General features: G+C 44.6%; 2 protein-coding genes across 3 annotated transcripts; one reads left to right on the top strand and one right to left on the bottom strand.

Annotated features, from left to right (window-relative positions):
* Window positions 1–1,410: 1,410 nt before the first annotated feature.
* Window positions 1,411–2,407, bottom strand: tmem74b (transmembrane protein 74B). The gene is made up of 2 exons (XM_063216294.1): window positions 2,365–2,407; window positions 1,411–2,283 (listed from the first exon to the last, which is right to left on the bottom strand). Exons 1-2 carry the CDS (start codon window positions 2,405–2,407, stop codon window positions 1,577–1,579), a joined length of 750 nt encoding a protein of 249 aa, XP_063072364.1. The 3' UTR covers window positions 1,411–1,576.
* Window positions 2,408–11,011: 8,604 nt separating this feature from the next.
* On the top strand, window positions 11,012–14,396 carry blcap (bladder cancer associated protein). 2 transcript variants are annotated; one of them, XM_063214799.1, is made up of 2 exons: window positions 11,012–11,106; window positions 12,189–14,396. In XM_063214799.1, exon 2 carries the CDS (start codon window positions 12,280–12,282, stop codon window positions 12,541–12,543), a length of 264 nt encoding a protein of 87 aa, XP_063070869.1. In that variant the 5' UTR covers window positions 11,012–11,106; window positions 12,189–12,279; the 3' UTR covers window positions 12,544–14,396. The 2 variants fall into 2 exon arrangements, with proteins under 2 accessions (XP_063070869.1, XP_063070867.1); XM_063214797.1 differs by having other exon boundaries at window positions 12,099–14,396.
* Window positions 14,397–15,318: the final 922 nt, after the last annotated feature.

Genomic DNA, 15,318 nt, shown 5'->3' with positions numbered 1-15,318 from the left:
TGTCTCAAACCTAGGCCGTGTACTCCAGAGGGAACGTAGGCATAGTGAAATTTAGCTCTGCTATACGTAGGCCTACATACAATATTTATGATGTTACAAATTGAATTCCAACACGTGAAAATAACAGCTTAGAGAAAATAAACTAAAATATGAGCAGGCTCAAAATATTTCTGGAACAGGGGTTTGGTAGTAGTGACTTTTTGATATCAAATTTGAATTATAGATTTGGACGATTTTTAACCAAGTTAGAGACACATGGTGTGCACATATAATGACGAAAGATTGACTGATGAAGAGGAGCTTATTATTTTTAATTGCTAATTAGATGCTTTCGTTAAAAAAAAGCATTCCAGGTGTGTGTGTGTGTGTGTGTGTGTGTGTGTGTGTGTGTGTGTGTGTGTGTGTGTGTGTGTGTGTGTGTGTGTGTGTGTGTGTGTGTGTGTGTGTGTGTGTGTGTGTGTGTGTGACACTCCATTCATCTTTAAATGAATTGTTTTTTCACATACCAGACTTTAGTGATTGGTAAACTATGCCCTTCAAAGATGATAGCAAAATACAGCAGCCTATGTGAACATTACAGATTAATGTTTGTGCCTAATGTCCAGCTCTCTTGGGAACTGTGCTGTGTCCTACCAAACGATCTTCTCTGGCCTCCCTGGCTAAGATTGTTGCACTATTCATCACCAATTGTATCATGAGGAGACACACTGTATCTCACAATCTCGTCATGTACGTAAAAACACTAAGTTGAATGGACTATCTGATTATTGTCCTGGTTCTCCTCCACTCGTACAGTAAGTTGGATGAGCCTGGAATGAGAGCTTGAAAGTCTTGTCACTGGATTGGATATGCTGAGACACATTAAACAATTAAACATTATTGAATACTTAGATACACAGATGTCCTGTACTTGTATATGTTGAGTAATACTAGGCCGTACACAGCTTGTAGTGTTAATGCACAGAGTCAACTTTAACACTATTGTAGTATTGGGTGCTCTGTCAGAGTTGAATTGACACTGCAACATTCACTGTCCTATAGAAATGCTTCATTCAGTTATGTGCACATCCAAGATATGATAGGCTACGCACCAACTGTCCTGTAATCTTTATCTTCACTCACTGAACAGACCAGTCATTACACTTCATTGTGGTGTCAATGTACTGTGACTGACAATGTGTTTAAGGCAACCTTACATATTTAGATACTTCACGTGATTTCATTAGTAATCTGATATACAATGGATTATACATACATTTCAAGTCTTGAGAAGCAGATAGCCGTTAGTTTTGCAGCATGTTATTATGTGTGTGTGTGTTTCACCATTTCTTTATGTGGTTTCCCATTGTGCTTTTTGCACTAACCTCCAAAAAATATGCTGTTTTCCCCAATCATGAGGACAATCTTGATTGGAGAGTGTTCTCTCCTCACCTTCCCACCTTTCCCTGTCACTTGTACTATTTCAAACAATCAATGTGGCCTTACCTTTTTATATGCTTGTCTCAAAAACAATCTCAGTGATACGAAACAACCCCTTGATTAATTTACACATTGTGCTTGCTGGCATTGTGCTAGGCTACTGTACGTTTGTCCCGGCAGCAGCAGGAGCAGGAGCAGTGTCGTGGGTCGTGTCGCCTTGACCGGTTGAGGGGGCAGTATGCGTGGTGGCATAACCGGGTTCACATTCCACCAGAGTCTCGCTCCCCTCTGCCTGCTCAACCAGCTGTTTCATGCGGAGGTGTATAGATCCATACGTCTTTTTGGGTCTCCCGGACAAGGCAAGTGTCCTCCTGCGGTACAGCTCGCCCTTGCATATGGACACCATGAGCATGATGGACAACAGCATCCCGCCCAGCGTGAGCATCCCCAGGCCAGCTATGATGCACTTGTCTAAGTGGGAGCCGAGTTGTGCATAGTACATTTCCAGCTTCTCCATCTGGCGAGCGGTCACCATGTCTGGGTTGACCTTAGCCTCTCTGGGAATGGTGTAAGCGATCACGACGAGCACAATTCCAGTGACCAGGAACACCAGGGCGGAAATAAACCCGTAGTCCACGGTGTTGCCATTAAAATCCAATTCGTGGTCATAATCACCCGACCTGGGAGAAAGCTCATCCCGTGGTGCCGGGTGGTTTTGGGAATTTGCCTGCTCCCTGTCGGGGGGGATTGACTCAGAGTGGACGTGCTGCTGCTGCTGTCTCGGGCCGGCCGCGTGAAACTTGATCTCCTGGGGGTCGTCCTGGTAGGAGGCGTTCTCAATGCCACCGGTAGCTGTCCGAGGTGCTGACCGCGAGGGCTGCTGCTTCTGCGGCGGCGGCGGCGGTGGCGACGAGGCCTCGTGGGCAGCTCGCCCTTTAGAACTACCATCCCCCAATACACGGAGCTCCACCGCGCTCAAAGACTCCATCTAGACTCAATCTGGGTGACCATGTCGCTCTAGAACCCCCGGCCACTCATCTTCTTCACATCGGCGAATACCTGTAAATAAGTCAAGCATGCACACCTCGTTTAGTAGGACAGCGAGTGCAGGAGGCACATTTTGTTAGACATTGACATGTGATTTTCTTTGACTGCGAAATAAATGGAATTTGATTAGAAGGGCAGACGAGCACTTCCAGCAATGCTTATCTCATGGAGCAGAAAATACGGAGCATGTGTTAACACCGGCCCTCTGGCGAAATGTAAAACGATAGGCTACCCCACTCATTTAATCAACCACTCTGTCCCTTCCCCACTAGTCGACAGCAGCGATTTCAAATTACGTAATTGCACAGTGATTACCCAAACAATATGTTCTTTGCTGATCAGCACAAATGACTCGGAGCGCTGAACTCACAGGCTGTGTTTATTTAAGATTCAGGAGAAACGGCTCCCCACCCTCCTTCCCATCCTAACTTAGCCGGCATCGCCTCAACTACATCGCTGTCAGTTAGATCAGATTAATGGACCAGAGAGCCATAAACGCCGCGTTGATGTGCTGTAGCCTATTTGAAAACAATGACTTGATTACACCGACCGCGCGCAAAGTTGGCGATAGCCTGTGTTCCGCGAGAGTGGAATTCCACAGCAAGCGATGAATTCTAAGCACCACAAAACAGGGGAAATTCAAAGCTTTTCCCGCTAATAATAATGCTGAAATCGGCTGGTTGGTGTGCGTTGGGGGTTTTGTAAACGCTCTGCGCAATTAAACCAGACATGACCTTGGTGCCCATTACAATAACCGTACTTTATCGACTACATCATCAATTTGTCAAACCCGACCTTATCAAGGTTTCACTGCGAGCACGTTACACCCCATAAGCGTAAATCAAACATGGCTGGAGGCACACCTACCTGTGGTTACCGATGTCCAAGTGATAAAAGAGAGAGTGGGGCACGGATGCGGCGTGTTTAGAGAGAGACCTTTGCGAGGGACCTCTATGGAGAGAGACACCGGCCATGCGCGTAGGAAAGAAAATCTGCTCGATATGAAAGCGAGAGGCAACGCTGGTCCCTCTGTCTCCGTCCTCACAGATGCAACAACATACTACGTGGAAACCCAGTTCCACGTAGGAAGTAGCGTTGTCCACAGTTGTAAAGCCAAATCCAAAGGGATAAGCAACATTGCATGATGATCCTTATAACACTTACATTAAATGAATAATAAATTGAATCATTTTTTTTAAACCAATTAATTGTGAAATCTGAACGCGACTACTTTTAATGTTAGGCTACATTAAAATTCACATCAATTTTCAGTCTACACATTGGTCGGAACTGGGACAACCCTGCTGTGGCCACCTGTTAGTCATCTCTCTCTCTCCATCTCTCTCTCTCTCTCTCTCTCTCTCTCTCTCTCTCTCTCTCTCTCTCTCTTTCTCTCTCTGTCTGTCTGTCTGTCTCTCTCTCTCTCTCTCTCTCTCTCTCTCTCTCTCTCTCTCTCTCTCTCTCTCTCTCTGTCTCTGTGCGCGCGCACGCGTTCACCTCTGCTACACCTGCCCCATATCTGTGCTGATGACATCACAGCATAAAGCAGTACAAGGCATTGGTATGATTTTAAGAGACTTCCATGGAGACAGACAATAGCCAACCAGTAGTAAAAAGTAGGAAAGTATGCTGCATGATCAGATCAATCCAGTTGGTATGCCCTGAAGAAGGCTCAACTGCCGGTAGGCGTGGGCAATTTTTAAGTCCTTAATGGACATGTGTGTCATAATAATAAAAACATTTGTAACTATACTTTTTGGAGTGCCTCGTGAAGAAAAGTTTTTTTCTCTTTTCAACCAGTTGGCATGGTCTTGCTAACAGCAGGCAGAGACGACTTTGCCAATAAGTAGACCAGGCAGTTGCCTAGGGCCTCACCAAATTTGCCCACCACCAAACAGTCAGCCCCGCCATGGTGAATACCAGCAAAAGTGTATCAAAAGTGCTCAATGTTCATATGTTGCCAGAGCCCCCAACTGAGTAGAACCGCTGCTGACAGCAGGGACCTGCTACAACATGTGAGTTGAAGGAGAGGATTGTGCACATCCCAGGGAAAGGTGCAGGACGAAGGGCAACTGTAGTTTTCAGAGTGAGAAGTACGCACACTTAGAATCCTTTTTGTTCTATTTTATTTTTTCATGGCAGGATAACGTTTCGACCTCAACAGTCTTCTTCAGATTCTCCTCTTCGGAATCTGAAGAAGACTGTTGAGGTCGAAACGTTATCCTGCCTGCTACAACATGACATGACATCTATGGCAGACACAGGGTAGCCATGCATGCAGTGGTGTTGTTGGTCTTCAGACCGTTGCTCATTCAAATCCCAACCTTACCAATGAAGAATATGTGTGTTCAGAGGTGCATCTTGTCACCAGGCTAGGCAGGCAGCCGCTTGGGGGCCCCAAGCCAGATGGTGAAAAACAGTGAGAAATAGTGGTAATTTATTCTGAATCTTCATTCCTTTGTGTTTTTACTTGGGGGCCCCCACTGACACAAGAGTATCCTCTGTGTGTGTTCTCCACACGACCTTCAGCCATGGCTGACGTGCCCTCGAGTAAGGCATCTACGTAACTTAGCATTGCCCCCTAGACTGTCCACTGTACCTAAATAATAGCTGTTTTGGATAAAAACGTCATCACATGTAGCCTAAGTGCAATATAATATGACATAACATAACATATAGCCTGTATGGGCATATAATGTGAGGGCAACAGCAATTCTATTAGGATTACAAATCCTCAACCAAAAAAAGAGACTATAATACCCTAAATGAGGAGCTATGGCACTGTGTCTGCATGGGTCAGTTCAGCATACTTACACTGATGAGCTTTTCCAGGTGAGAGGTGAGCGAGCAGCATATCAACAGATGCCGCTTTAAAAGGAGAAACAGACACATTTCAATAAAATGAGGCATTGCCATGGCAACTGAGCTGCATCAAGTCAATCTTCATGTATTATTTATTTATACACACTCGCAGACCAGTAGACTAGACCAGTGGTTCTCAACTGGAATAGTCTTGAGACCCAAAATTTCCCGTGGTCAATATGTTGTGACCCAAACTGTGTCTCGCACCGTCAGATTCTTCCAATAATAATTCATAAATATTACCATGCATTTCATAATATGCATTATTATTTGCATTGTATGCTGATATACAATATGTCTTATGAAGTAGTGGAGAGGAAAAGGCCTATTAACCAGGTTTCACTCTGTCTTCGACATCATAGTAATTTTTAGTGCATTGCGTCACAGCTCCGCGACCCACCCAGGAACCCTCCGCGACCCGCTTTTGGGTCCCGACCCACCAGTTGAGAATCACTGGACTAGACCTTTCCATCTGTCCTGCTCACTTACCAAATACAAGAGATCCATCCACATCTACATGTCAACACACTCAGTAAAAGATGTCACTCCTCCTCTCATTCATACCACCTGTCAGGTGACATCAAGCTAAATGGATACGCAGAGAGGACGGAGGGGATAAATAAAAAGTGCAATGAGCATCCGACAGTTGATGTGCTCCCATGCACAGCACAGCTCGCTCTTGCAGTCACATTCACTATTTCCGAGACGCCCTCAGCCAATTTGTGAATTTCTGTGGTTCCCAGAGGACTCTGTTTGAATATATTTAGGTGGGAGCTGCTGCTGTGCGAAGTGTTAGAGACAGTATTTCACAACCTCTCATCACCTGCCTTCTCCTGGCAAAGACGCGGAGAATATAAAGAACTGAAACAGCTGCTTGTAACAGACAAATGAATGTTTTTTTTTCCCCGAACATGTACACAGTGAACCATTTTGTATGTAGGACAGAACTCTCAATGACATGCACTTGATTGTTTTTTGTTTTGTTATTGTTTTTCGTGTAAAAAAATAAAAAATACAAACCATGCACCGCTTGCAAAGAATGAGGACTGCATCTCAACTAATCCACAGCATCATTTCCTCTAAAGAAACATTGCCTGTTTTTAGAAACAGAGGGGAGGGACCGGCCGGCCATTTGCAATTTTGGCTTATTCCCACGCTGCCATAATCAGTTGTCTTTGCTGCTGCCATGCCCCTGTTAGAGAGGTTAGACAGGTGCCAGGGGTCAAGCATTCACATGGAGAGGATCAAGCAGGCTGCTGCTGAGACTAAAACAAACAGTTGATGGTGTTGAACATTTGCCACTATACAAGTTCCATTTGATTGGTTGTGTCTGGGGGATTGGCATAATTATGCAAAATGCACAGCTAAGAGAAAACAGACATGCAGAATTCCACCACAACATAAAATAATAATGCTCATGTATCATTGAATAGCCTATGCATTTGTTTGTTTGTTAGTTTGTTTTTAAGACAATGTGATGGAATGCCCTCATGTCCCTGGCCATGGTGCTGATCAATGATGAGAAGACAACTGTCTACGGGAGAAACGGACAGCGCGACCTCAAGTTGAAGCTGTGTCGGCATACAAGATCCCCTCCCTTGCAACGTTCAGATCTGAAAACACCTTTCAGATAAGACAAATTAAGACTTACAGTCTTCCTGTGCTAGCAGGTCTTGATGTTGTGAAATTAGGCCATGTGATGGAGTCATGTCCCTGGCCGTGGTGCTGATCAATGATTTACATTACATTACATGACATTACACTTAGGGGGATTCATACTAGTCGTGAGTGGTGCTAGTCTCCTTCATACTTCACTCACGACGATGGCGCGCGCCGTCACGTGACCTAAAATTTCGACACGCCCCCCGTCGTAAGCTCAAAATTCGGCGCGTGTCGCCACGTCGTGCACACGAGGATTTTTCTAACTTGTCGTGCGCCACCAGCGACCACGCAGATAGGCAGACAAAGCAGGAGTTGCGAAGAGAGGCTACAACTAGGCTACTGTAGGCTACTACAGAATGGATCCTGCATCATTTTGAGGATAATAAAATGTCAGAGTTATTTTATCTTCTCTCTTAAATGTTGTTCAGTGAAACAATTGTTTACTTTGTTCAGAAGCACGTTGTGTTCGGCGATCTATTTATAAATTCTGCCGCCAGAACAATGCTCTCACATGGTCTTGGAATTATCTGGCAATGTAGGCTACAACAAAAAATATATGTTTCAATGTGGTAAGTCACAAATCAGACGTTCAGTAGCCCTACAGCAGCCGTGTTTGGCTTTCTATTTTATACATCAGTAGAACTCACGCTGCGAGTTGCGAAAAATACTGCCGTTTCTCTCATGAACAGCAGAGGGCACTTCCGACAATGCGAGCAAGGCGCTTTTGAAGTATGAATAGTCTGTCGCAAGTGATGACGTCATTAATGGTTCTCGCGCCACTCGCGACAAAGTGCGCACGTGAAGTATGCAGAGCCCTTACACTTAGCTGATGCATTTATCCAAAGCAGTTTACAGTTATTTTTCAGGGTATTGGTCAGTCCTCGGAGCAATGTGAGGTTAGGTGCCTTGCTCAAGGGCACTTCAGCCATGGATGGAGGTCTAGGGAGAGGTAAGGGTGGGATTTCAAACCCGCAACCCTCTGAACTGAAGACCACCTCCCATAGACAGTTGTCTTCTCATCATTGATCAGCACCATGGCCAGGGACATGAGGGCATTCCATCACATTGTCTTAAAAACAAACTAACAAACTAACAAACAAACAAATGCATAGGCTATTCAATGATACATGAGCATTATTATTTTTTATGTTGGTGGAATTCTGCATGTCTGTTTCCTCTTAGCTGTGCATTTTGCATAATTATGCCAATCCCCCAGACACAACCAATCAAATGGAACTTGTATAGTGGCAAATGCTCAACACCATCAGCTGTTTGTTTTAGTCTCAGCAGCAGCCTGCTTGATCCTCTCCATGTGAATGCTTGACACCTGGCACCTTAGTAGGCTATCTAACCTCTCTAACAGGGGCATGGCAGCAGCAAAGACAACTGATTATGGCAGCGTGGGAATAAGCCAAAATTGCAAATGGCCGGTCCCTCTCCTCTGTTTCTAAAAACAGGCAATGTTTTTTAGATCAGGGCACAAACATGTTGCCAATGGTGATGTGTGCTGCAGCCTGTGACCGCACATGTCCATATGTACAACACAGCAGGGGTGGCCCAGACTAGCTGTCACTGTGTGTGCATTGCCAAGCTTATGCTCAGTTATTTACATAGCCTAATCTATGTTATAGGCTAATGCCTATTTTTCTCTACAGTATTTCAGTGATTCTTGAATGCAAGAATACATCATATAATGCAAAAAATGCATCATCACATAAATTCACAGTAAGCTACCATACCTTTTCCAAATTCAGTTTGCGTGAGACAAAATAAACATTCGCTTGTCTTATAAGAATCATTTTAGTATTTGACCAGCAGGGGGCCACCTATGCCCCATGTCCAGTGTTGCCAGATCCCCAAAAATCCCGTCCCATTATCCCATACATAACATGTGAAGAATATTCCATAACGCTTTTAAAAATAAATCTCACTCCAGGGTGTAAAAGCATCAAAATAGTGAACACTTTAAAATTGATCAAATAACTGGTGTTTTCTAGAGGTATTTTATATAAGTCAAATGTTTGGGTTTACAGTCAGGCACTGCCAGAAAGAGCTGCACTCACGAGGTCCTCTTTTAGCACAGCTCACAGCTAGGTGGGGGCTGTAGCAACCCAATGTAAGTAGGCTGCCGGATGTGAGTGCCCGGATATCCGCCAGAGTATTTGCATGTATTTGCATTCATTTCCACCATCAGGAATGCTTTGCGGTACCACAGCTACCCTATGTGAGTCGCGCTGTGTCGCCTGACGGTGATTGTGGCCTACCGTAACAACTCGGCCTCGGCCCCCGCCGCAAATATCCACCACACCACCACGGGTCCTCTGGTGTTGTGGCCGTTTTAGGATCTTTTTTTCATATCCAATACTTGCACATTAAGAGTGACAATTCCATCATGGATGTTTAAACGATATGTGCGAATGCAGTCATGTTGAATTTAGGGTGGCCAAACCATGCCATGTCATGAAGAATGTGCATCACATTATTTAAACAGCTCGTGTAAACAGGTATCCTGAGTGCCCGTGTCTTCGGAGGCTTGATGAGCAAAGAGATGGGAGAGAAATTAGTTGTGCGCGCGCGCACACATCTGCTCAATATCCACTGCACACGAATTTACTGGCTCCAATATTTCAGCGTCCCGTTTGATTCTGTAATCTACTGACACATTTAGTCTAAGTTTAGTAGCACAATCAAATGAATAGGCGATGTCTAAATTATATAGGCTGCAGTCTCCAATGTGCCTAGTTTCACGTGTTGTTGGCATCACCAAATAATCGGCACAATATGCGGCATAACTTTTCGAGTGCTACATTTAGACCGGGTAAAGTATCGAGCATGGTCTGTCCCTTCAATAATATTAAGAGTGTCCTGTAACAACTCGGTCTCGGCCCCCGCCACAAGTATCCTCCACCACGAAGGTCCTCTGATGTTGTGACCGTTGTAGGATATTTTTTTCATATAATACAGAAATAAGAGCGTGCGCGCGCGCCTCTGACTGTATCTAGACACGGAGGGAAAATGGTTCCAATATTTATATTCAGCGCCCAGTTTAATTCTGCACTGACACTTTTAAATGTACATGGCACAATCAAATGAGTAGGCTATGTCTAAATGTACTAGGCAGGCTCTAGTCACCAATCTGGCTTTGTTGTTTCGGCATCACCAATAATAATGGCACAATATGCGGCATGGATCGCGTGTTGTTTTTGCACCACCAAATACAAATAATAACTACACAATATGCGGCATAGCCTAGGCCTAGCTGCTGTTTTCTAACTCAGAGAGAAGGCTATGCCCAGATATTCTTTTAACTTATAGGATATCCTGATGTTATGTTTCACTATAGTAAGGAATAAAACTCAGAAACTTCCCGAGTGCTAGCTACATTTAGACTGTAAACTCGTGACTTTAATGCCTTCCGAAACGGGCTATTCCAGTGTCTGTGACAGTGCATCTATTTTAGGCTATAGTCTTGTGCAAAACTTTTTATTTAACGTTGCGAATGGGCAGGATGATTTGCTTAGACACGCACGTGCTTCGGAGCAGCTAGAACTGTGCAAGGTGACTGCTGCAGTTTTCAGCTCAGTCCTCCTGGATAATAAAAACAAAATAATGCCGACGAGAAAGTAACGCCGTTATCTTTTGATGAATTCCCTTTGGGTGCCCGGTTGAGACAGTTTAATGTTCACACCCAAATCAATTCGCTTTTAAGTTATAATTTCATTTTTTTATTATTATTATTATTTTGATGTTATTGGTCACCGGGCCTAGCCTATTCTTTTGATTGGGAGATCAAGGAACTCTGGTGTCGCCGAAACGGCGATGTGCTGTGGGCTCTTTACGCACGACAACTATGTCCCTTCCATCTTCAGTCAGACTCAAATCGGACCGAAATCAAGTAGCTGAGGTTAAACTGTCGTAAATACACGACCGAAATCGAGTAGCTGAGGTAAAATAGACGTAAATACTCGGGCGGATATCCGGGCACTCACATCCGGCAGCCTACTTACATTGGGTTGCTACAGGGGCAGCCAGCAGCTACGCAATCAGAGTGGCTAGCGAAGGGGGCAATGGAGTCCCGCTTTGTGAAAAAGCATTGCTGAACATGGAGAATGACAGGTTGGAAAGGATATCATAAACTTATAATTTGAACGATTTCAATGCAGATTTCTGTAGGCGCTGAGCGGTAGCATTCTGTATCTAGGCGCCTGATGAGCAATTAGCCCGTGGTTGGTCAAGTAGCTACAAGCTAGCAAGCTTCATTGACCAAGCTCCTGCTTACCTTGCTAACATTAGCAAAACAAATGGTTTGCTATGGATATGACAAGGCATATAGGTCAGGTGTAGTAGCCTTTATATTCTTGTGTTTTGTGTATTCGTCTGCGTGGTCAAATTGAGGAGTAGTGGTATGACGCAGAAGCACTTGAAGATTATTAGGACAACTTGTACACGTCTGACGTACCATGGGCAATAATTCTTGGTCTGTGCTAGCTTGCTCACTTGGATGTTAAGCTGGCTCATGTGAAGGCTGAAAAGGATTTCAACTGGTAGGAACTTGAAGTAGCCGGTTTTAGCCCTAAACTCAGCATTGGCGCAGCAAATTGCAACGGTGTATTTGGCACAATCACAGTGGATTTAGTGTGCGTTATTGGGGGATGGGATATACTTGTAGTTCAAACAAATTAGTTCCACAAGTTAATATTGACTGACGGGTGTTCAGGCCAGTTATGAGGAATTGCTCGTGAAGCAGCCCGTCGTTCCTCAGTCATTTAGACTTCCTAGCTTAATAAGGACCCTGTTTACCTGCACCGTTGACGAGTTTGGCCAGATTTACACCGGTTGGGTAGCCTAGAGGTGTCTATTTTTACCAAGCTGCATCAGACTAGACTACCCTCTCTGGACACGTAATGTTCTCCCAGACGTCACAGCTGTTCGACAGCGTAGTAATAGGCCAACACGTCACCCAACCCCTTGTCATACCAGCCTTTGCCTGATCTATTTGCTTGTGTACTGTGTAGAAGGTACATGAGTGAACTTTTTGAACCATTGATCGAATGCTGAGTTGCCTGACTTTGTTCTCTCTCCCCCACCCCACCCCCTCTCCATTCTAGGCCTTACAGGAGAGAGGCAAAGTCTTGATCCCATGAATTTGCTGTGGCGGTTGGCAATCTGTTTGTGAGAATATTTTTTTCTCCCCCCAGACCTCTCCATTTTGGATTAGCCCTTAACAACAGCAACGACAACAACAACAAAAAAAACATTGGTGCGTTTTAACCCACCTCCTCAGAGACCATGTACTGCCTACAGTGGTTACTCCCAGTCCTGCTCATCCCGAAACCTTTGAACCCGGCGCTATGGTTCAACCACTCCATGTTCATGGGCTTCTACCTGCTCAGCTTCCTGCTGGAGAGGAAGCCGTGCACCATCTGTGCCTTAGTGTTCCTGGCGGCGCTCTTCCTCATCTGCTACAGCTGCTGGGGGAACTGCTTCCTCTATCACTGCCACGACTCCCCGCTGCCGGACTCTGCACACGACCCCAACATCGTCGGCACCTAAGAAGAGCGGCGGCGGCGGCGGTCGCCACCAGCAGCAGCTCGCCTTCTTCACGCTCGACAGCAGCTGCAGCAGCAGGTGCAGCGGCATCAACAACAACAACACGGACCCTGGACAATCTTCTGTAACAAAGCCGCCCTGGTGATACTACAAGGCCCCTTCTCCTCACCAGGAGCGCAGCAATGCTGGGATACAAGGCACTGTCCAGCCAGGACGCGGCGTGATGAGGCCATGCCTGGATCACTACATGCCCCTCCTCCTCCGCCTCACTTGTCGCCTATGCATTTTGTCCTTTTACTTGTAGTAGTGATCTGTTTCTTTCTTTCTTTCTTTCTTTCTTTCTTTCTTTCTTTCTTTCTTTCTTTCTTTCTTTCTTTCTTTCTTTCTTTCTCTCTCTCTCTCTCTCTCTCTCTCTCTCTCTCTCTCTCTCTGGGATCAGATGCGCTGCATAGGTTACCAGTGCATTGCTCTTCTCTCCTCTCACCCCTGTGCACCATTCATGCTTTGGTACCTACCTACGTTTTAATTATACTACAAAAAAAAGTATTTCTCAATTCTCATGGTGTAAAATGATCTGAAAAACTATCACACTTCCCTCCACCTCATTAAGAGTTCTCTTCTCTGTGATTGTTGTTCGCAAAGAAGCCTTATGAGGTGTATCCAAACACAAATAGACATGCAGGAGCCCCCACCCCCATGTAATACTTTCCTCCCTCAGTATTCTGTCATGAAATCGGTTGCCGTTTCTATTCTTTGTTCCTCCCCACCTCCATTTCCTCAATGAGTTCACCTGTATGTATTTCTGCTTGACAGGAAAATGAGGACAGCAAAAAAAGCAAATATATGAATTGTCTGTCTGGTGTTGAGTTTTTGTTTTTGTAATATCAGTGGATGGTCTGGATGTAATGGAAGGGTGCGTTGCAATATGCGACCTTGCCTCCTCCACTTGCTTGTCTCCTCGTACCAGGAAGTAGTATGTCATGATGACATCACTGACAACAGCATTATATTTCAATATCTTGCAAAAGCTCAATTGTAGAGTCTTTTTCTCATTTGCAATTGGGATGGTGGATGAAAAACAGTCCCTCAAAAGTTGTTGTGGCTAGGCTGACAGCTGGGAAACTTTATCGTTTTCTCCACGGAGGAGGGGCCAGGAGGCGGGACGAGGAGACAAGCGCAAGTGGAGGAGGCAAGGTTGCATATTGCAACGCACTCGAAGTCTTTGGAGCTGTCTATTTGGAGGATAGCAAAGCTGTACCTTGCTGTAAAGCTATGCCACGGGGAAAGCAGCTAGTATGGGGGTGGGGGGGGGGTGCACCACTGGAGATTTGCTGTATCTAGCACAGGTTGAACAGCAAGTGCGAAACAAGAAGTTCAATGTTTACGTCCACCAAAGTCGTGAGATTGGATGGTGCATTCTGTCCTTTTTTTCCTCCTTGTATTTTTTTCTTTTTTCGAATTAAACCTCTTGCCCTAGTTGACCCATTTGAAAAGAGCCTGTTCGGTACACTTCAAATGACTTTCCCTGCGTATATAGGCTACAGAGCTTTTCAACGGGAAACTTGAAGAGTTCTGTTTTTTTGTACTTCCTCCTCTCCCCTCCTCTTCCTCTTCCTCCTTCTCAGTATTGCATCACTCGGACAGGGGACTTTATCAGGGTCGAGGACTTGATCTTCTGCGGGTGGCCATCCCACAGCCCCACAGGCACAGTGACATTTGTGTTTGCCTTGTCTGCTTTTAAAATGGACTCTCTTTTGACAATGAATCCATCAATACTTGTGAATTGTGTTGCGTGCGATTTGTCATAGCTTAAGAACAAATTGGTTTGCCATTAAAGGAGATTAGAATACCTTTTATTAATCTGTTTGTGACGTTGTGTTGCAGCTGCACGGTGCTTTTTACTCTCAGTAACTGCTTAGTGCTCTGCAGTGTAGGGCTGCACAATTAATCGAAAAATAATCTAAATCGTGATAAAATAGTGAAATCGAACTCATGATTTTAAGTGTGATTTAATCGTGGCAATAGTGACCTACTTTTGAGAGCGTCCTTGAAGCCAGAACATGCTGACAGGCTGGTGTTTCTGGCCAGAAATCTGGCCACTTAAGTTTTATGCTATTGCCTTTACATAATTATTGCAATTCATTTTATTTTGCTCATCCCGTATGTAATTCATTCTTGGTTATATTTCGTCTTGTTATATTTTTCAAAAAAATCTGCAAAAATCAATAATCGTGATTATGATTTTTTTCCATAATCGTGCAGCCCTACAGCAGTGATTTCCAACCAGCGACACACGTACACAACATGATCACATTGCAGGGATACGATGAGAAATGTTATGTAATATAGAGTGTAACAACTGTTTGGAGCATAGTCCAGTGGTGTAGTCTACTTTTTTGTGGTGGGTATACTGTATATTTGAGCATTTTTTGAAGTGGGTATACTTTATATATTTGTGCTATTCTAAATAATGGATCAATCAATTTTAAGTGGGTATACTGAAATCCCTAAAATGTTGAAGTGGGTATACCTGCGTTCTACGTAGACTACACCACTGGCATAGTCACACTGGGACAGATAAAGAGATGGAGCATGAGTCAGGGGTAGGCCTATAGCCTACTCGTGGTATGACAAAAGGGCTTAGGAAGACAAAAAAAAACACTGGCCTACAGAGTAACGCAGATCATTTGCACTGCAGTCTATGAAGCCTACACTGTACAGTAGGTGGTACAGATGGATCCAATCTGTTACTTTTTAGAATTTGTGTGCCTATGCGTA

This window comes from Engraulis encrasicolus, chromosome 14, assembly GCF_034702125.1.
Source record: "Engraulis encrasicolus isolate BLACKSEA-1 chromosome 14, IST_EnEncr_1.0, whole genome shotgun sequence".
In the NCBI taxonomy this organism is placed as follows: domain Eukaryota; kingdom Metazoa; phylum Chordata; class Actinopteri; order Clupeiformes; family Engraulidae; genus Engraulis; species Engraulis encrasicolus.
The sequence above is the reverse complement of the archived record's forward strand: the minus strand, read 5'-3'. Positions and strand labels throughout refer to the sequence as shown.

Coding starts and splice junctions, on each gene's coding strand:
- blcap (XM_063214799.1), top strand. CDS start 12,280: ATGTACTGCCTACAGTGGTTACTCCCAGTCCTGCTCATCCCGAAACCT.
- tmem74b (XM_063216294.1), bottom strand. CDS start 2,407: ATGGAGTCTTTGAGCGCGGTGGAGCTCCGTGTATTGGGGGATG. Junction 2,284..2,364: donor GCTCCGTGTATTGGGGGATG/GTAGTTCTAAAG, acceptor CCTCGCGGTCAG/CACCTCGGACAGCTACCGGT.